This window comes from Phyllostomus hastatus, unplaced genomic scaffold (assembly GCF_019186645.2).
Source record: "Phyllostomus hastatus isolate PE091 unplaced genomic scaffold, TTU_PhHast_1.1 phas_scaffold_1674, whole genome shotgun sequence".
NCBI classification, from domain to species: Eukaryota; Metazoa; Chordata; class Mammalia; order Chiroptera; family Phyllostomidae; genus Phyllostomus; species Phyllostomus hastatus.
Window position 1 is genome coordinate 18980146 of NW_025334011.1, and position 23114 is coordinate 19003259.

Sequence of the window (23114 nt, forward strand, 5' to 3'; positions counted from 1 at the left end):
TTTATCAAGCTTGACACCCAATTGATTAGAAAACACATTTTTCGAGTACATGTAGATCATTGGTTCAAATTGCCCATGTGCTATTTTATAAAAAAGTACCAACCTATTTTAAAGAACCAGTGCCATGTTGAATATACTTCCTAACAACAATTTAATTAGAAGTCACTAGTAAAAATATCAATTTTTAAAATGCCCGTAATTTAGAAATGCGATACAATTCATAATTCAATGTAATTACAGTAATTATATTAATGAAATTGACAGATGGATTACAGATCTTGACAAGTTGAATCCAAAATTTATATAAAGAACTAAAGCCCCCAGATGGTCAAAACACTTCTGAAGAAAGAGGGAGGAGACCTGCCATATTGGTAGTAAAATTTCTTATATAACTACAGTAATTAAAACAGTGTAACACTGGTCAGGATATTGAAACATTGAGTATTAGAGGAGGAGATCCAAGAAACCAATCCCTGTCTGTGTGAAAACTCTATAAGAAAAAGGTGCCTTTGAAAGAAATTGCCAGAAGGAAAGACTACTCAGTAAATACTGCTTGAAGTTATCCATAAAGGGGAGATCCTGCAAAACTGAATTTCTATATTATACAGAGAAACGAATTCCAAATGGAGTAAAGATTTTAATGTGAAAGACAGAGTTTTACAACACTTGGAAGAACACTTGAAAACAACCTTATGAAATTAGGTAGAAAAAATCTTTTTAAACAAGATACACATACACAGAAAACTAAACATAAAAGATTAATTAGACACATTAAATTTTCAATAAATGGTAACTAAAAAATATAGAGGAACCAAAAGGATGATCCAAAATTTGGAAGAAAATATATACAAGTGGAGATAACAGAGCAATAATACAACAAAAAATATAGTTAAATGATATAAGGAATATAAAATAAGAAGCAAAGCTGTCATTACTTACAGGTGATATGATTGTTTTAATGGAGAACCACTGCGTGTTTTAAAATATATGTTTTTTAAATTAGGAAGAGAGTTTTGTAAGGTGGCCATCAATCCGATTTGCTATGTCTGTTACATATAATCAATAAAGACTTGTTGTTACGAATAAAGAGATAACAACTCAATTAAAAAATGAGAAAGAGATATGAACAAATATCTCAGAAAAGACAGAAGAAGAAACATAGAAGTTAAAAAGCATATGAAAGTATAACCAATTTCACTAATGATTGATAAATGTAAATTAAGTTCCCAATAAGATACCATTCTAAGTTCCCAATACAATTTGCAGAAATGAAGAAACATGACCAAACTGGGGTTGTCAGGATCGTGGAATAATGAGAACTTGAGGACCAGTACTGTGCTGGTTGTGTGGTTTGGCATTGACTTTCAAAGTTGAACATTTACCTAACTGACATTCAGTAATTCCACTTTAAGGAATATTAGAGAAACTTTTGTGCATTTGATTCAGGGGACAATCATAAAATCTTTTTTGTATAGAACAAATCTAGAAATAATGTCCATAAACAGAAGATTGAGTGAAAAATATACGACTATGAGAACATAGATCTAGGATGGCGGGGTTCAATGGCTTTGCTCTGTTCTCCAGTTGTGTCACTAATGTACCCTGGCACCTGAACAGTGCCTGGGACACAGGGGCACACAACACATATTTGATGAGTCAGTGAAGAGGATATTCATACCATGGAATATACAGCTATGAATGTAAGCCACCACCACAAGCACCACCCGGTACAAGTGGTGAGAACAAATTCTGAGTGATAAACTCAAAATTCAGACTGGTTTTACTTATTTTTAAGAGGGAGAGGCAAGGGTGCAATGGAGCTGAAGCAAAGAACCAGTTTTATAGTCATCAGTAATTCCATTTCTTTAACTGGGTAGTACAATCATAAATATTCATTTTTATTGTTTTCAAACTCCAGTTATTTTATAAAACTGTTTAAAAATTTTTCAAAAGAAAAAATTAAAACACTTTCATAGCACTCATTTCCATTCAACTAGCTACCTAAGGATCCTTTCATCAGCCCACCCCTGTGGTCTCCACCCACCCCTGTGTTCACCACCACCTTCCTATTATTTTAGTCCTGATCATCAGCATTATTGATCTATATGTGTACAGATCAAAGTGTGTGTATACATGTATAGCTAAAGACAACTTATTGGCCTTTTTCACTATAATCCATTATTTACCCACAGCCAGGGTGATTCTTTAAAAAGTCATTTGGATCAATTCGTCCACTTAACTGAAACCCTTCAGGTAGTTTTTCTCTTGCCCAACATAAAATCCAAATTCCTTCCACTTGTCACATTTTTGCCCTTGCTTACATCATCTATGTCATCTCTTGCTACTCCTCTTCAGTTACCCTTTAGTCATCACCTTAAATATCACCTCTTCAGCAAACCTTCTCTTATTCCACTTAGCAAGACCATGCACTTGCAGATACTGTGTCTTTGCCCATGCCATTCTCTGAGTGAGGCCCTTTGTCCAGTGGTCGACCTACCCAATGGACACGCTTCTTATGCACTTCCACGTTACTGATGCTTAGAAGAGTAGATGTAAGTGCTCATATTAGGATTTGTACTTATTGAATAAACTCATCTCAAAATGAGAAAGAAAATTTAATCTTGGTTTTAGGTATGGAAAATGGATTGGAATCAGTGACCTTGTTTCTTATGTATAAAATAAGGGTGGAACTGCTTACCATAAAGCTAGTAAGGTTGATAATGTAATTTCAGAATAAAATGGAAACACCAAATATAACAGAATGTCTTAGATTCCGAGATTCTTGGGAGTAGAGAGTAATTTTTTAAAAAATCTTTGTAATTTTAGTGCTTAGCACAGGCCAAAGAACATGGTAAATTCCCCATAAATATATTTAGGAGGGCATCAAATATGATGGATTCTTCTCCATGGATCATGGTGGGCCCACATTGAGGCAAGAAAATTGAGATGTCTGAATTATACCCTTAATCTTTATATAAATATAAATAATTGAGGTAACTGTGATTATATAAAAGAAATATCAAACTAATAACACAACTATGACTCTATCAATATATTTTCTTTTCAAACTATGTTGTTAAGTGAAGTGAAATAGTTGGATTAGTATATGTCACTGTAATTACCTACATGAATGTCAAAAGTTGACTAAAGTTTAAGAATATTCTCAAAGGTGTAATTTATCAAGATACTTATGAGATACCATACATAAAAACTTAAAATTAATAATCTAGTAACTATTGATCACCTAATAGTTTTTAAAATAGTACTTTGACAAGATTTGCTTTACTGAATGAGAAAAAAATCTATTATTTTAATTTAAAATTCATACCCTAAAACATAAAAAAGGGAGAAGAAACATACTTTTCTTTTTGAACTTTACGTGTGATACTTTACATGTATCTTTATGTGACCCTGAAATGACTGTAAATGCAATTCACTAAAAATCCTTTAAACAGGTTAAAACTGCCTCTGAATTGCACTCATTTGTTTGAATCACTTCATTGCATCACTGTCTCTATCATGTTTGCCTAGGAGTTACTGTGTCCATGTTATATCACTTCTAACTTATCTCAGTCCAATTTCCTGCAATCAATCTTTTCCTCCATACAAGTCATTTTACAATTTGAGTGAAAAATATGAAAACTGGCTTCCTAGGTCTTAGAAAAGCAGCATGGGTTTAAGAGAACTACCCTTTGCTCACGGAAAGTCAAATACTGGTTCTGTTATTCCCTAGCCACATTCCCAACTCTGGACACCCTCACTGCACTCCTCTCCGCACTTCCCTTCCCCCTCCCCCCTTCTCCTCTTGGTAATGTGAGGGCCATAACAGCTTGGACCTCACAGGGCAGGTATGAGAATAACTGAGAAAATACATACAGACTTAAACCCCAAGTCTGACACATATGAGGTACTCAATAACTGCTGCCTACTTTTATCAAATTAGATACCACTTTCATTAAGTTATTGCAGCTATACATGACAGTTTGGTCCCCAGAATTTTGTCATAATAAAGCACACGTGTACCTCTTCGGGGCATCCACTGTCCACCCAGTCCTGGCGATGACGATCAAATCCACTGGAACATCTTCAGAGAAGACCACAATGCAGTTCGGAAAAGGGAGTACAGGATACAGAGTGAGGGGCAAAAATTAAAAGGAAAAGATTGGTAAGTAGTTAATTCTCAAATTTTCAGTTTACCACAACAGAAGCATTCTTCTACAGACCTGGTAATCAGAGCAGTAGTGAAGAATTTCCACTGTTATATGTACCAGCTCACTCCCACATAGTTATCTTATTAGGATCAAACAAATGTCCCCATGGAGGCCCACTTCACTGTGCACCCACCCAGAGGTAGTAAGACTGACTGATGTTATATGAAGTTGGTGTTGCTCATTTTTATTTCTCATCACTCAAACACATGGATACAGAAAAACACTGTACAGGTATCACTTTGGGGGATTTCAGATCTTTTTGTTTCTCTTAAGTTTTTATATTTAAGATCCACAGTCATATAAACATGACTATATAGCAAAGGGTTATCTCAGTACGTCTGAGGTACTCAAACCCACACATTCCAGCTCCTGGGAGATAACCTCTAAGCCCTTGGAACATCCTGCTGGAGAAATGCAAGATAGCTTATGCTAACAATATTATTCATGGTGAGTGAATGTCTGTTTTATTCGCCAGAAGCCCCAGGCCATGTTATATCAGTGTGAACTCTGTGGGGCTGGAGATTAGAGATAAGGTTAGTCACAGAGAATTTCAGACCTACGTGACTTAGCCTCAGTAAAAACCCTGGACACCAAGGCTTGGTGGGACGGTTTCCTTGGCTGGCAGGACATGCTGTGTATGTTTGCAAACTGTTGCCAGGGGAGTTAAGTGCTGCCTGTATGACTCCCCTGTAAGAGGACAACTGGACGTTAGTCCTTCCTGGACTCTGCCCTGTGTGCCTTTCATCTTTGCTCATTTTAATCTTATCCCATTGCTGTAATAAATGGCAACCTTGGGTATAAGAGCTTTTCTGAGTTCTGTGAGTTCAGGATGAATCATTCATCCTGAGTGTGTTCTTGGGGATCCCTAACACTAGTATGATTACATCATACCTAAAAAGTCCAATTCAGCAAGCGCTGGGTAAGATTTCGTCCACTTTTCCTCTCTCCTTGACTGGACTAATTTCCTGCCCTCTAGCCACAGTCCATTGATTTTTTAAGACACAGAAATTACTCTCCAGAGTGCATTCTGATAAAGCTTCATAGTTCATAGTTGCTGTTGATCACATCTTACTTTACTATTTAACTTTTCTCCTTAATATATAATTTCATATGCCTATTTACCAAACTAGATGGTGAATACTTTAATGTTATGCCCAGTGTCACATATAATCCTACCTAATGTGTCTGACACATGATTTCATTTTCATATTACAAATTCAAAATATTTTTGTTAGTCTATGAAAATTAAAGGTTTATATTGTCCCTGAATTTTAATATCTATGTATACATTTATATATAACATATATAAATCCATATTGATGAATGCTAATCTAAAGATACTTATACATTTTTAAAAAATAAGTAGAGGCTGCTCAACTTTTGTCTTAAATTTTCTTACAGGGCTTACAGTGCTGCTTTTTTCCCCACTTGTTTTGCAGTGGGTCCACACGATGACTTATTCTAAGAATCTTTGCCAGACATTATGTACTATGGCATGAATGAGCATAATTTAATTCAAGTGGAATGTGAAAACAATTCTACTGTCAACAAGAACAACAAAAAAAAGACCATATCGATCATTCTGCCCAGATATGATTCACTAGAGTTTAGCTAGTTTATGCCTACCATCTGTGTTGAACAAGCTTAATGTGGAATAAACATCTCAGTGTGATCTAGCATGCTAACTTTGAAAGTCCCTAGGTGGTCAAGGCCTTCTCTGGTTACCCAACAAGAACCTAACAGTTTGGGTCTATTTAATTCCAAATGAATTGGATGGTTGTTCCCTCTTCTTCTTTTTGCCTTTTGAGTTTCTTTAAATATTGAAAAATGTACATACTGACATGGTCTTTTGCTAGATGGAAATATATCGATTTTCTACAATAAAAATATTTTTGGGAGCTACCTGACTACAAATAATTAAATGGAAAAGACAATTCTAAAAATGCAGTTTGTTTTCACACACTTTATTATAGCTGTATTCCAAGCCAGTGGGAAATAACATTTACCTTACATTATAAGAAGACAGTAGGAAATCTTAAATTTACAGGTCAACTGAAATTTTATATTAAGTAATTAGTCCTTTAAGTGGTTAAATCAATCCTCAGGAAAAGCCCAGAAACACTGCATTTTGCTTGATTTATTCAATAGTCCCCCAGTTATATTGTGTGAAATTAGGTTCTACTAAAAATATGTGATTCAATTAAACAATTCATTTATTCACAATTGATTCTCTATTAATTGATCTTCGGTTTACTAATTGCTAGGGTAGGAGGGACTGACAATGGCAAACACAAATAAGATTTGGTCTGAAGAGTGCATGCATTTTGTAGCTCACAGGTTCTTAATATTGTAACAACACCAGATGCAGCATTTTTTTTAAACACTTTTTCATACCTTAGTAATCTAAATAGTATCCAAAAGCAATTACAGACAGAAGTCTGAGTGTACGCTATAAATTATTAAGGAAAACCACCTTTATGTTATTTCTGAATTGAAAATAAACCAAAAATCATTTCTGAGAACAACTTCCACTGAGCTGCTGTGTTGTTTTTCCTAAAACACAGAGACATTAACCATGTCATGCTCTCACATATTAATTTCTCAAATTTTTCACACTGTTAGCAAAGAGGTTCTTCTACATTGTAATCACCCAGTATTCCTGTTGAACTATAAATTCCTGGGTCTTACTGTACAAAAAAGATTCTCTGGCAATTTGGGTCCAGCAATTTTCACTGTGGCACCCCAGGTGATTCTTATCAAACCAAAATGGGAAAACCGCTGACATCCTGTATGATAGGTCCACAAGGTAGGCCCCCCGCTCCTCTCCTGCCACCTCTACAACCTGTCCTCTTGCCCTTCAGTGCCCCTCCCTGAGTGCGCTGTGCTCTTTCCCATCTCCACCTTTGAACATGCTCTTACTTATGTTTGGAATACATGCCTTGTTTCTAATTAGTAAACCCAATTGAGCCCACCCAGAAGAATAAGTAACCCTTTTGCAGTGACCCCCAATATCAACCCAATGTGAAGTGCTAGCATGTATTATTACACTGCAACTGGTTCAAGACTCCAGGAGAGAACATGGTTCAAGGGGAGGTTCTGAAATCAAACTGCTTGAGAGATGGAATTTGGGTTTGGGCACAAAACAGGTATCTAATTTTAGGCAAGTTACATTTCCCATTTTAGTTTGTTTCCTCATCTTTAAAGTGAGGTAGGAGAGCTTATGTAAGAATTAAAGTGAGAGCCTGGTACACAGTCAACATTTAGTAAATATCAACTGTTTCTCATACCTAAGTGATGACTTTGTAGTAGGCATGAAGCAAGGTCAACAACTGTTGAAAATAAATGAGATTTTCATTTTACTGACAGTGTTTTGGAAAATGTTTAAGAATAATTCTGTGTACCATATTAACAGATGGTCCTGTACTATATGATGGTCCTTTACCATCATATTTGCAAATTAGTATTATAGAATCTTATGAAGTGGAACTCTAAATTGCTCTTAAATATGAGACAAATCTTTGTTCAGTATTTATAAATATGGCAGAGATTACATGGTTTTGTAAATATTTCTCAAAAACTGATTTAAATAAAGTCTGAGCTCCTAACTCTAATATGTTTCCAATGTTTTTTGGAAGAAGTTATTTCCTTCTCACTATCACCTAACTCCAAAACAAATGGATAGAGAGTGATGCGATGTTGATTTCAAAGCCCCTAGGAACCATGTTAAGTGAGCCCCACTAAGTAAGGCAGCCTAGAAAACAAACAATAGCTTGCAACATGTGTCCACTCAAGAGATAATCTCTGTCATCAAATCTCTAATTTACCTCAGTTTGTAGAAAGGGTTTCAGAAATTGACTTATTTTATAAGGGTAATATATTCAGGTGAAGGAAACAGTGCAACTGTTCAAATACATACATAAGCAATACATAAGGATTACAAAGTGTGTCTCACTACACAATTGAGCATGTATCATTTCACCAGTGAGAAGAAACATCTACTAAAGAGAATTTAGGAAAAGAAACTTCACAGAATTGTCAGTCCCAGGCAGCAGTTACTTTCTAGATCAGGAAATCACAAAGGGTTTTCTGCAAAGGACCAGGTCAAGTATTTTAGGCTTTGCAGGCTGTCTAGTTTCTGTCCTAGGCAGTCACCTCTGCCAGAGTAGCTCAAAAGCTACTACAAACGCATAAAGAAATGGGTGTGGCTGTGTTCCAATAAAACTGTGGTAACAAAAAGAGGGAAGTGGGGCATATTAGGCCCATTTGCTAAGGTTTGCTGAAATTCTGTTCTAGTTGCTATCTAAAATTAGAGATCTGTAAAATCTGAAAACTTTAGGACAAATACCTCATTAAGGTGTCTGTTGATTTAAACGGTCCTTGCAGCCTTAGGTGTATTTATCATAGCGTGCAACCTAATGGAAAAATCAATTGTACATTTAGTAAATTTTCTTGCCACAATCTGCAAAAATGTGAAAAATGATCCTCCAGCATCAAAGAAATGGAAAGATGCTTTTTAAAAAAGCAAAAGTATTTTAGATGAGAAAAATTTAATGAAAAGCAGCTGTGATAACTAATATTTTGTCATAAGGTAAAATAGATAATATGAAGCTGTAAGATACGGCAAATTTATTTTATTTTGAAATACTGAAAAATTTTAATTGGAAAGGTAGGACATGAAATTTAAGATTTTGATCATAATCATGATTCTCAATAAAAAAATTGTAAAAAAACATATCTCATTTCCTTAAGGAGGATACTTATTGTTTCTAATTAGCCTTAGGCATGAGATAAATGATTTCACTTCTAGAAAGATTTCTCCTCTAATCAAGAAACTTGAGCTTACATTTTTTTCAGAATCTTTTGCTTGAACCTCTCTGGGAGTATGAGGTGAATCTAATTATATAACCTATTACAGAGACAATATTGTAGAATCTATTATGAAATTTCAAATCATAATATACAAGGGTATGCATATTATGTTTGTATAATGTTTTTTTAATGAAAGCTCTTGATGTTACTTGTAGCTCAGAATCATAATCCAATGCCAGTAAGAATAGTTATATGCAGAATGCAGAAAGTGTCAGATGGAAAACTGGGGTTAAATCAACTGATACCTGATATCCGTAACCTTGTCATTTTACACAGGTGGTATCTTGCAGAGTAGCAGGTTTTACACAGTAAAGGCTTAATCTTTCTTCTAAATTTCTAAAATCTAGGGTTGCCTTAGTATGTGCCTAAAAGCATAACAAGATCAATTCTTTTATCCCATTAAAAAATTCAAATCTTGTTCCTTTCCTCCCAAGTAACAAAAAGCATATTTTTATTACTTTTTGTTTTTTATTCCATTTTTCCCTAAAACAATATTTTCAATAAAGAAAATGGTTTTTGTAATTGGCTTTTCACGCCAGAATTCTTTCTTCCTACTAGTGTCACCTCCTGATGTCAAGTCTGTTTTCAGTTTTGGAGTATGCAGGGGAAGGAAGACTGATGCTGGGAGTGAAGCGACAGTATTTAGGCATACAGGGAAGAAAGCTAATCTTTTCAGAAAGGATTCTGAATAAAAGCCACTGCCAATGTTGGCAAAATAACCTCATTTGTCACTGTCAATGCTTTAGAGAATGAAGGACCCGCGTCTACTTTAAAGAAAAGGAGACTGAAATATGGGTTGAAATTGTGACGCATGACAACAAAGTCAATGATACACCAGAGAATCATCAAACACATATCAGGGCAAAGTAATTAAATTAGTAGGAGCCCAGAGCTGTGTACTTCCACCGTGTTTCAGACAGGAAGATGCCAAATCTAGATGATTAGATACTTGAGTACTTACTGTACACCAACATTTAAATCTTTCTCAGAATGCTACTTGAAAGGGACAAGAGAATGAAATATTCACCCACATGGAAACAGATAAAAGCTATCTGATTCAAAAGACTTGGACTGACTGACTTGCAAAACTAATCTCACAGTAAAATTCAGTTTTTATTTTTATTTATTTATTTATTTATTTTTAATCCTCATTTTAGGATCAAACCCACAGCCTAGGTATGTGTCCTGACACTAGATTAGCTCCAGGACTTCCTGAGGAACACAGCCATTAGGGGCTAGATGAGATGAAGACTCAAACAATAACAAAGACTTAACATTTTCATTGACACCTTCCCTTTGCTTTGTATAAACTCCTTTTCAGATCTTTTCCCTTGAATATCTAATATACTTAGTTTCCTTGCCTTCTGTTTTTTTAAAGTTCCTATTACCAACCATTCCCTCCCACTCATATCTGCAGTGGGACCTAACCCAAGCTGTGCCCCAGGAGGATGTCTTAGGATAGAGAATTATCCTTCTCCTGAGGGAAAGCTTCAGTCAAGGTGACAGGACCTATCTTGAGAACAGAACACTTACTATCTAATAAACGTTATACAGTTAAAAATGAACACTTTGTTTACCAAGGACTATTAACACTTAAAACCAAATTGTTATCCTCACATTATAAAGAAAATATTTCTTCACTGATTTGATCACAAACTTGGCTTTGCCAACTAGCCAGAATCTGGCTGCAAATGTGTTTTAACAATTTGGCTCCTTACTTATGAAAGATTTTGAACTCCGTTAGAAACACGATAACTCTTCCAATAAGATAAATGATAAACTGAGGCAGAGATATGGTAACTGAGGAAGACTATGGTTACAATGAAATAGTTTTGTTTCTTCAGATTTTATATACACGAAAAAGAAGTTATTTTAGAAAAGGCAGAATAAAATATTGATTGGCAATTATTTCTAAGAGAAAAATTCATCATTTTTTGTAGCTTTTAGAATATGTTTATAAAATGACTGTTCCAATTAAAAAATAATGCTATTTTTCCACCTAATTATAAGTGCAACTTCTGGAGTCTTGTTCCTGGGTAGCACACTACCATATTCTGAAGAATTCAGGAACACAGTGCATTGTATCACATTAGAAAAGAGAACTTCACTTTGCCCCACTTGCTCTCTAGATTCAGGTGCTGAGAGCAATGGTGTCTCTAGCCTTGACTTAATAATTAATAATGTTACTGATCTCATTGAATAAAAGTATAAGGGGAAAAAGAAAGAGAAGGAAGTAGAAGTTATTGTAGAGTTCAAGCATGTAATCATGGACATGTATCAATAACCATCAGTTACATAATTCTCACCCCAACCATGCAATATTTCTCATGATTGCCCCCATTTAACTACTGCAAAAACTTGAAGCCATACTATTCAGTGGAAAAAGCATGAGCTTTAGAACTGCACACTTAAAACTGGGTTCAGTTCTTGACTCTGCTGTCAACTGTGATCCACGACAAGGTATTATTGGAGACTGGAGCTTCAGGTTTCATAAAATGGAGATTGCAAAATCTATCTTTGCTGAGTTTTGACAAGAATTAAATGAGGTAATATAAATGATTGATATACTAAGTATTTGATAAATATAAGCTATTTTATATTTTTTACCATGCACAATATCCAGCATAGGTTGAAAAGTGCTCATTAAAAACAAAAGACATTATAACTTGATTTGAAAATATATAATTGAAAATTTATATAACATCCTCCAAGCTCTGACCCAGCTTCTTTAACCACAAAAGTGAGGGTTATAAAACAAAGAGGAAAAATCTTCTCTTTTTGATAAATGAATTCTTTCAGAATCTAAAAATTCCTTGCCAAGCATTCAACTTCACTTTTTGGTAGAACAGAAGTGAGAGCTGAGTCGTCCAGGAAAAGAGAAAAAGAAGGAAAAGAAAATCTCCTCATGGCTGTAGGCCATTAAAATAAACAGTCACAAATAAAACTACTGGAAATGTCAGGAATCCAATTTTTGACACCCTTTCTTAAAATGTCTTGACTTCATCCTAAATGGTGTGCTTAAATGGTACCTTTAAATGCATAAAAGGGGACAGAAAGAACAGTGGTTTTACTTTGTTGTTGGTTTAGAAAATAGAACATAAAGTCTGATGGGTTGAGGTGAGCTGTGCTTCTGGAAAATGTCACCCTTTTACCAATAAATTTTTATTCCACGGTGCTCAGGTTCATGGCACTGGGCTTTCAGAGTATCTGTCTCCCTCAGGACCAACAATGCATGAATCGGAGCACCTCTGTCCTGCCCAGGAACAAGGAATCCCTCTGATGAGATGGATAGTTTAGTGAAAGAAAGGTTTTATCCTAATTTATTTTTTACTATAAGAAGTTTCAGAATTTTATTTGGAATATTGAGATTTACAGAGAAATAAAAATAGATGGCATTTCAAGTTTCTCAGAGAACTCCTATCATGAAATATTCTGACCCATAAACACTTAGGAAAGAACTCTAAGGGAATACAAAAGACCATTATCTGACCCCATCCCTTCAGGAAGAGTAATTGAGAAAATTTTCCGAATGAATAAAGGTCTGTCTCTTTTTACTTCAGGGGAGACAAAGTGTTTCCAATGACAGTGCATTTGGGTCCTTGCAAAAGATCTGCAGAAAGAATGGGTGGATTAAGAAAAGTAGTATTTTCTAACTTGGGAAACCTGCATTAATCAGAGATTTTCAAGCTCCATCCAGAGTTCAGGGTTTAGTTTTGCAGAGGCTTCAGTGACTGCTGGAGTGAGGGTGGAGAAAGTGGGAGGGCTTGGCTGTGAACCCCACATCACAGACTGGACCAAAGGAGGTCTAATTCTATCTGCTTTATGACAAAAGGGTGGTGAGTGCGGGTGTTGGGGAGGGGAGGTGGAGGTAGAAGAGGGTATAAGCAAGATAAATGGTAATGGAAAACAAAAATGTATGGTGGTTACCAGACAGGAGGGGGTGGGGTTAGTGTTGGGAACCACCCTGCCTGGTATCAGAAGCTGTAACCCTGCCAAGGCTAAGGCTGAGGGAGTGACCTTGGACTGTAAGCCACCAAGGAGACAAAAGCTTATCTCCCTGGCAGGAGCACTGCTTCTGCTGCTTTTGCTTCATCCATAACTGGCCACCAATGCTTGGTTGGTTAGCCAATGATGGGTAAGATTCCTCAAGGGGGAAACGACCTAAGATAGGCACAATCACGTGGGAAGCCCCCAAGGAAGGACTTTGGGGGCTATAGCAAAAGGGGGTGATGGACCCTTGCCCCTCAGCTTTGACGAAGCCTAAGTCCTCATTGTCTGCAAGAAATCTCCTAATCTCTTGACTGCTTTACTTCCCTTGCTCCACCTAAGCCTGAAACAATGACAGAGGGTGGTGCAGCCCTGTGCTGGAAAGGAAGGGTTCCCCTGGCGATCAGGCCTAAGAAAGAATATGTGAAATCCTGTGCAACCTGCTTTGTTCAGAATGCTCTCAATTAAATGATAAGGGTCCAAGGAAGAAGTAAGTTCGTTCCTCAAGGTTTTACAGCTCTTTAGCTATCTGACCATGACTCAAAACAGGCCTTCAGAGTTCTTTGTTATCTATTGTTAGATTCTTATTGCCTGACAATGACTAATGAGCTTTACCTGTATTCCTGTGCAAATGAACCCAATAAAAGCCCATTGAGGAACAGGCTCCTGGCCCTTCTCCTTTGAGAGATCGGCCACCTTTCCTCCCCAAGCAGATCTTGTCTTGGTAGACTTATTCTCATCGGTGGTGGCCTGGGGGGGAGGGGGGGCTGTGGGCAGAGCACCCCCACAGGTTAGTAGGAGTATAGGGGTATCAAATACATGGTAATGGAAAATGACTTGACTTTGGGTAGTGGGCACACGATGCAATATACAGATGATGGATCATAGAAATGAACACTTGAAACCTATATGACCTGATTAACCTATGTCACCTGAATAAATTTAATAAAATAAAAAAAATGTTTCCCCAGTTTAGAAAGAAAAGATTTGGAAACCATTTTATTAAATCATTTAATATACCTCACCTGATTAATTCATCAAGCTTGTTATCATTGCATTTTACAATGTAATTAAATCTTTGAGGCATGTACTATGAGCTCAGTTGAAATAGGATAACATTGACAGGGCACTCCAAGAAGACAAACAGCTTTCCCTGCCTGTTTGTCCTTAGAAGATGCAATTTAAGGCATTATGATGCCAGATAATGGCACCTAAGTGACTCTTACAAAAACCAACAAACACTGTCTCTTAAAAAATATTTACTTAATGATTTTTTAATAATACACTTCTATCTTTCAGGGGATATTTCAGCTTCTCTAAGATCCAGATTAAAGTAGAATATCTTTTTACACATATGTGGTAGTCCATACTTGCTTAAATTAGTCATTCAAACTTAAAAATTGTCATTCCATCTTATCAATGTATTTTGATCAAAGAACTAATGTTTCATTCATATCTTCAGCTCCTGCTAAATTCAGTTTTATCTTTTGATGTCTCAAGGGTGATTATTTCAAAGAGTAGCAAATTGATTTTTGTAAAAACACTTCCCAGACTGCTAGAGTTGGCTGCAATGTTATAAAAATTGATTTCCTTATTATTGTATTTAAAAAATGCATTATGAGAATTTTGAAATAATTATATATATAAATATATATGAGTTCAATTTGCTTCTTGAAATGAAGCTATAATATTGATATTTAAAAATAATATGTATAAGTTTGGTATATATAAAACACTGTTTTCTTTTAAAATTCTTGTTATTCTCTCTACACTATAAATCTGTGAGCTCACCTGGAAGGGTCTGCTTCTGACATTGCACCAAGCTCAGGTCCTTATGGAGAGATTACTAACCATGTATTAGTAAATTCATTCCACTTAAGGAATGATTTTGGACATAAAACAGTGTTCTGCTTCCTTATTTTCTTGCTTTATTCTATATCAGATTTGTCAGGCATATAAAATATCAAATTACTAAATGCTAATTCTATTAGAGTTTTATGCAGCTCATGTGTACAAATGTCCTATGTCTATTTAAAGGCAGCAAAAAAGAAAGATTTTAAGAATTTGGGTATGAAGCAATTTTCTGCTTCATAAAATATAGTTAATGTCACCTCATGTTAACAGAAGCATTCTTGGGTATGTAATTTTCTCTTCAGATTTGCTTTTAATGAAACTGATTTAGTATTTCAGAGCATATTCCTTTAACCCAGATAGAGGAAAATATTTATAGAAAAAGTGATACAAGCCTATGTAGAATGGATAAGTAGACCTGAATTTTCATGTTATTCTTTCAGCTCACAAGACCCATCAATTTGACACACTCACATTTTTTAGTTATTCATTTTCAAACACTGTTTTATCAGTATGACCTGATCCTCTATTTATTATCTAATGTTTTCTTAGGTGTTTTCTAGTTTGTTCCAATGCCACTGTTCACTTCATGAAACCTCTCAAAAATGGTCAATATTTTCTTTCAAAAGCATTTATAGTAAATCCATATTTTACTTTTTTCACTAGTCAATATATTTGTTGTATGTTTTTTACTCACCTAGAAAACTTTTGCTATAAAAGGCCAGAGAGTAAATATTTCAGGTTATGGGCCATATGGAGTCTGTCGCAGGAACTCCGCTGTGGAGAATAACTGGGCTAATCTAGTATTTCTGGCACTGCCTTCAGTTCTGAATACACAAATGCATTTAAAACTTAGGCAATAGCTGTGTTTCCCAGAATGCTGTTAGGGAGGCTGACCACATCACTCATGAGGCAAGCAAGTATACTTTTGAAAGGAAAGAAATGGGACATTGGGGTATATAAATCTTTGTGAATAAATGTTTTTGAATTTTTCAGGTAGATACCTAGAAGAGGGCTTGCTGGGTCATATGGTAAAGCTCACATATCACAGAAATGTACACTTAAAACCTGTCTGATCCTGTTAACTAATGTCATCACAACAAATTTAATAAAATTTTTAGAAAATTATAGGAGAAGGAAATGGGACACTGGGACTGTCCTGAGAAAACCGGTCACGACATTTAGGGGATAAACATGATTCTCACACTTTGCAGACATTTCTATTCACAAATTCTGTGCTTAACTTTAGTAAACTTTTTCAGCCAAGTTTTCTTGTATATTTGTCACCTACCATGTATATATTCTTAGTATTCACTTTGTTCTTTTAGACAATCTAGGTTTATGTATGGATGCTAAAATTTGAGTGTATTCTGAGGTATTTTATACCTGTTCCTCAAGAATTGGTCTCACTTCTCATAGACTGAGTGCATGGGTCTGGGGGTGATACACTCAGATGTCTGTTTATGATCCATCTTCTGATACATGAGCAGAAAACAACACAAAGTGATTGATACAGGGCCTATACAAAATACAAATTTCTCTGTATACCTTTTTGCTATATGTCATTTAAGTTTTTGCCCCATGAGAATCCTATCTTTATGCTATTTTTATTATTCTCCAATTCATCATTTTCATTTTTTCACAAAGACTCCATCTTGCCAAGCATGCACTTTGCATGAATATATCCTCAATTATTGCTGAAGGAAATATACATATACACACACAACAACAAATGATTCAAATAAGTTTTGAATGGATGTTAATGTAAATAAGGCAATAAAATCTTTTTAGTAGGCAAGGGAGGGGTCTCTTTCCCTTCCCCAGGGGGTCACTCGTCCAGCATGTATGCACATACTTGTTAAGCTATGCGCACTAAGACTAGGCATAGAAGCCAAATGGAGAATTGTTAACCCAAACGTTTGTCTTTTTTTTCATCTCTCCAACCATCTATAATTCAAATATTTTTTATTTCAAATTCTGGCTAAGTTTCATGACCTTAGCTAAGCTTCTCAATCTTCCTAATTCTCATTTACTTAATCTATAAAACAGGGATCCTAACATTTACCTCTTAATGTGATTGCAGGGACTGAATGAGATAATAGAATTAAGAGACTTCAGTGGGAGTAAAGGATTTCAGGTGATGCTGAGTGCATAGTAAATATAGAAAAAAGGTAGCTATTACAATTTTTAAATTATCTCCACATGCAAGGCATTTCTACCCTTAAAATAACTCCCCTGTCCTTTCTTTCAAAGCTCATGCAATTGAGCAGCAGCAGCAGCAGCAGCAGCAGCAGCAGTGGCAGCAGGAAATCTAGGCAAGTGTAAAATACACCTGTGTGCCAGCCAAGTGCAGAGGAGGGAGAGATTAATTCTGATCAGAGCACAGATCAATATAGAGGCCTTCTTGGGTGGTCAAAAGACATTATTTTAGGGATATAAAATCTGTATTATTAGGAAAGCCTATCATTAGAAATTGTTTCAGCCAAGGTCATGTTCATGGAGAGAAGAGCTCCCCCTTGACTATGAAGGATCATTGAAGGGAAAATTCAAGAGCTGAGGTGAAAGAAAAAATGTCACTCTAAGAAGGAGAAATAAATGAATCTCACTAATCCAGATTCTGCCAATTCCTTTTATAATATCCCAGAAAAGGAAAAATTTGAATGCTAATCTTTGTTCAAACAATAAATCTTATTTTTATCCCAAAATACCTTCTCTGTTTTGCCTAATAATGTACTCCATCTTAGTTAGATGGCCCAAAAGTTATATGAAAAGACACTTAGGGGTTCTTAGAACTAAAGAAATGACAGGGTAATTATGTGCATTGTTAAATCACTGGATTTCCAGAATTTATTCATGAATGAAAATTCCTACCATAAATTTTCCTTCAAAATTCTGGGTAGGCCTTTTTAATGGGTAAGACTATCTCTGACTTGGGACTTGTCAGAAAATAAACTATTTAGCACTTGGAAATTTACATAAAAATCTTAAGTAGTATGTTCATATCAAGAAATATAAAATAGTTTTATCTCAACTTTTCTTACAGGTACATTTTTAGCAGAAAGAAAAAAAATCAGAAACTATCCCAATGGCATTTTTATTTTCTTACATGTGAGATGGGGCATCAAAGCACTTCAGAATTATCTTTGGGGAGGGAGGCTTCTTGTAATTCAGGCTTTCTTCCCCCTGCTAAGTGATTGTACTAGGAACCCAACTATATCAGTGTACCAGCTAGCATTGTTGTGAGAGGCTACATTTGGCTTCACAAAAAAGTGAAAAATTTTTGGAGACTCAACTTGTTTGCCCATTTCATGATGGGTGATTTACAAGCACACCTGCCCACACCACACTGAGTGTTCGGCAGTGTTTGACTAAAAATGCCATGACTCCCATGTCCCACCCTCCCTACTAATCTGATCTCACCCCAAGCATGTTTTTGTTTCCCCAGATGAAAAAAGTCCTCAAAGAGAAATGTTTTGCTGACGTGGAAGAGGCAAAACAAAAAATGACAGAAGCACTAGAAGGTACCAAAGTTGACACTTTCAAAAACTGTTTTGAGCAGTGGAATAAAGTCTTGATAGGTGCATTGCATCAAATGGAGAATACTTTGAAGGTGACTGAAGTTTAAACATGTAAGATTAACACGTAAGTTTTTATGAATAAATTCTGGTTTTGGCAGGTCTTCCCTTGTAAGTATTAAAAAAGCTTGCTTGAGTATGAACATATTGCATTTTGAATGTCTTGTTGTATTTTGACATTAGATTCCCAGCAAAACAAATAATTAAACCATAAACTACTTTTACTAAATGTTCTCTTTTACCATAATGTCAGTCTTTTTTTCAATATAAGATCGTTAATCAAAGATTCTCCCAATACTGAGTATTCATATAATTTTTTTTACAGAACCCAACTGTGAACTTTTTGTTTTTAAATTTTAATTCCTCGTCCTTTAAGGATCATAGTTTTTCCACAATAATTTAGCATCTATGTTTTTAAATTGAACAAATTCAATTTCATTCTTGGACAATTAACTTTTAATTATTCCAAGGGAACCCACTATTAGTGCAAACAAACTAAGGGAATGGTATATGTAATATAGCACTAAAATGCTTTATTTTTGTATATTCTATATGTTTTTAGATTGCATTTGTTGAAAGTTTTGGTTTTCTAAATTGCACATATAAAAATGTGGCTACTACAGCTGGTTAATACAGAAGTAAAACTTTACAGTCACTTGAATAATCATGAAATTGCAGCTATAAAAAGATGTAATCCTAAATAATTCTACAGATTTTATCACTAATTTGCCAAATGGCAATCACGATGAAGGCAAACACAGCATTCACTGGCTGGAAAATCTGACCTCTTAAAACAACACTTTGATATATCAGGTGGAACTTGGTTATCAGGGGAATTGGCTCAAGCACCTGCTGCCTCAGAGTTTGGAAAAGGAAAGCTGGTTCCTCTCCTGAATTCACAGCCATCCTTACAGACCTGCACATGGCCAATGGCCAAGAGGAAAGAAACCAAAACGTAAAATAGAGAAAGAGACAGATAGATAGATAGCCAACCAGACAGACAGACAAGCAAGCAGATAGATAGAAATACACAGCTCAATACCATTTTTTAAAAAGAAAAGAATTACGTGTGTTTCATACCCAAGAAGCTAGTAAATCAAATGCCATCTTTCCAGAACAAAGAAAAGTCACCTATACTTTCAGCATTGATCATTTTCTGCTCCTCAGTTCTTTAACACAGAATTTTCTGAAAGAGGACTTATATTTTCCTAACACATCTTATCATGTATCTTTCTTTCTTTTAAAAATATCCATTTATTGATTAAGTGTAGGTTATGTGGGCATGTGGTGAACACTCAAACTCTACAAAGGGGAATATGAGGAAATGCTAATATTCTCTTTCTGGTGCCAATTTCTAATTCACTGCAGTTCCCCAAGGGTGAGCTTTTGTTACTAATATCTTATCAAAAGTATTCCCTGTGTTGAAATGTACTTCAAAATGCTTTCATGTAATGGATAAAATAATATCACATTTCATTGTACTGTTATAATTCATTCACATAAAAGTAATCATTAGTACACCTTTGTTAAAGCGAGGCTTGCAATACTCAAAAGGAAAAAAAGGACTTTAATTTTATATTCTTAAAAGACCATTTGATTTGCTACATTTCAGGATAAGCTAATTAGTAAAAATGATAAGATTACTTAAATTTGAAAAAATTATAAAGGGTCTTACACTTAAAATTTCAATTTCAATTCATTTCTTATAAGCATGGCATGTCAAAACCAGTCATCTTGCCTATATGGTATTTCTACAAGCAACCTACTTCCTTTAGAAGAGTGAATTCCCACTTTGGTACCAGTTATTTAATAAAAATTCAGAAATCAAAGACATTCAAATGATTTTTAACTAGCAAACAATGTTCTAAAATTTTCTGATTTATTGATTATATATACAAAAAGATCTTGCTTTCTTTTAAGACCTACTTCATTAACTTCAAATAAATATTAGTAACAGATACTTTTTCTTTAGATTTTTTCTAATATTTCTCCATTCCAAAGTAAGAATAAGTGTTTCCACACCACCGTGGCATACCTTTGCACACTTACAGGACTCTCAGCCCATACACACACGACTAGCATTTATTTCCACTGTGTTCTTCTCATGATCACAGAAGCCCCTGAAGAGGTTTATTAAAAAGTGAAAGTCATGGGCTCCACTCTGGACCTCCTGAATTTGAATCTCTTGGTGAGCTGCAGAGAAATCTGCATTTTAATAAGCTCCTATAGCGATTCTTAACTAATATTTGAGAATGACAAAATTTGGGGCCACATGCATTTCAAGAAGATAAAAAATCAGATATATTTAGATGACACATATTTCACATTTCAGAATATAGAGTCAAAAAGCTTCTATTGGTTTATGGAAGATTAGTCAGTTAATTGCTGGCTGTGCTACTAGGTCTTCAGACACCCAGTCCATTCCACCTCAGACAACAAAACATGGCCTCCTCTCTTCTATGGGGTTTGGAAATTCTGGCTTCTTCTGAATAATGCAAGAATGCTTCCTTAGTTCTGGGCTCCTCCTGAAACTTGGTTGGCTAGTACTCCTTGATGCAGAAAGCCCAATACACTTAATAAAAATACACTTAAGAGAAAGAATCTCATTTTGTTTAGAATGGGGCTAGTGTGGTCAACAGTTTCAGACCTATGTGCCGTTCACCCACTGTTGCTGAGTGTACATGACTGAAACTACGTTTCTTTGATGCCTTCAATCAGAAATGACAGCAATGCTCTTCTTCCTGTCATGACCAGGCAGCCTGACTATAAGGCATTCCAATTTGTTTTTCTTCAATTAAATACTTACGCTGGATCTAGTAGTTCATCAAAGACACAAAAATAGATTTTGTTAGAGTTATAAGTAGCTTCATATTTTTCACTAAAATATATTTTTCTGTTTGATATTCAATTTATATACTAAAATGGTAATATTTTGGGCTATTAAATGTTATTAATCTATAATTCTGATAAGTAGATGGAGTTGATTTCAACTTGAAACATAGATCAGTAACAGTTTATTTAAAATTTTTAAAGCATTGTTAAGTTCTAACTGACCACCTGAAATTAGGTACTTTCCCAAGCACAACTTTATCTTAGCCCAATCCATTAAAATAAGCCTAAGGTTATAGTTTTGAATGATGGATCCCAGATTTCCTAAGTGGCTTCTAATGGGTTTCCTTATATGAAAATATCATGTAAATGGGTAGTGTACAGGTAGCTTCAAAGCTCTGTGCAGGATATAAAAGGTACATTTAAACAAGTGCAATTATACTGAGTCTAACTACTGATTTACCTTAATTTTTAAAATTCCAGCCTTGGTCATATATTCCAAGAGCATATGACCTGTCATTAAACAATTGCAGGTTTCTGATCCTCCCCTTTCAGTCTTAGAATCTTGAGACTATATTAAGACTTACAGTTGAATCAGACCAACAGACTGCTTTCCATGGCCCTCAAAGGATTACAGTGGAGTTGGTGAGTGAATAGGCAAAAATCATACTGTGTCAAAATATGCTGGAGTTCCCTTAGTACAGCCCCCCTTAGGAGCCTGACACTCTGTCTTTTGATAAAACTAGTTCTTCCTCCAATGTGAAAATAGACTGTGGGGTTGGGGGTTGACCCCAGATGAAGTTGTTGGCTTCTTTTAGGACCGTATCGTATGAAAAATTCCCACTGTGTCTTTAAACACTAGAGCCAAACTCAGTGCTGCAAATGTGTCACTGTTAAGGGTCCACAGGAACAAGACCATAGGAGGAAAGTATATTCAAGCCTCATTGGTGCTGTTCTCAGGAACATGAGATTACTGATTGGGGAAAGGTGGGATCCACTGCACTATTTACATTTGCTCTCTCAATCTCACTCTGCTTCAGAACTTAGGTAGTTTTGTTTCTGTAAGTTAAACTAGCACACAACAATATGTGTATGTTTTGTTTTCAAAAACTAGCTATGACTTTATAAAAAGGGCTTCCATTCTTGATTAATTTGTTTATGATACATTGCACAGCATTAATGAATTATTAGTCAGCATTTCTGAGTTATACATTTCCAAAATTTTAAAAATATATTACATGTGGTACTTTCTCTTTTTGTTACAGCAAAAAAAAAAAAAATCAGTCATTCACCGGAAAGTAACATTTGGTGCCATGGTTGCTCAGGGAAATGCAATGGAAATAATAGGTTGAAAAACCTTTGTGCACTGCTGATGGCAGTGTAAAACCGTGCAGCCCTATGGAAACCAGTATGAGGTTCCTCAGAAAAATTAAATATAGAATTACTATGTGATCTACCAATTCCACTTCTGGTTACATACTAACAATACAAAAATGAAAGCAAGGATCCAATCAGACATTTGTACTCGAATTCTACCTCAGTTTTTGCTCCCTAAAAATGAGAATTAAAGGAAATGAACCAATTAAACGTATCTTTTTTAGTGCCAACCCACCTTGATAGTTTCAATAATCACTACCAACAGATTATCATTCAAGGATAAATGAGAACAAAGGAGATGTAAAATGGATAAAAGAAAAATCTGCAAGGCATCTTGTGTGCTGTTAAGAATGAGACTTTTCTTGTTTTATTGAATTTGTAAACAAAAGCTCTAAGGTCTGGGGAAATGCTTCCA

General features: G+C 35.3%; 1 protein-coding gene across 1 annotated transcript in view; it reads right to left on the reverse strand.

The window, feature by feature from the left end:
- The window catches only part of PLXDC2 (plexin domain containing 2), a 408905-nt gene that overhangs the window by 60982 nt on the left and 324809 nt on the right, over positions 1-23114 (reverse strand). Inside the window, exon 10 of the mRNA XM_045858118.1 lies at positions 4024-4084. Coding sequence (XP_045714074.1) covers positions 4024-4084 — 61 coding nt within the window. The remainder of the gene's footprint in view (positions 1-4023; positions 4085-23114) is intronic.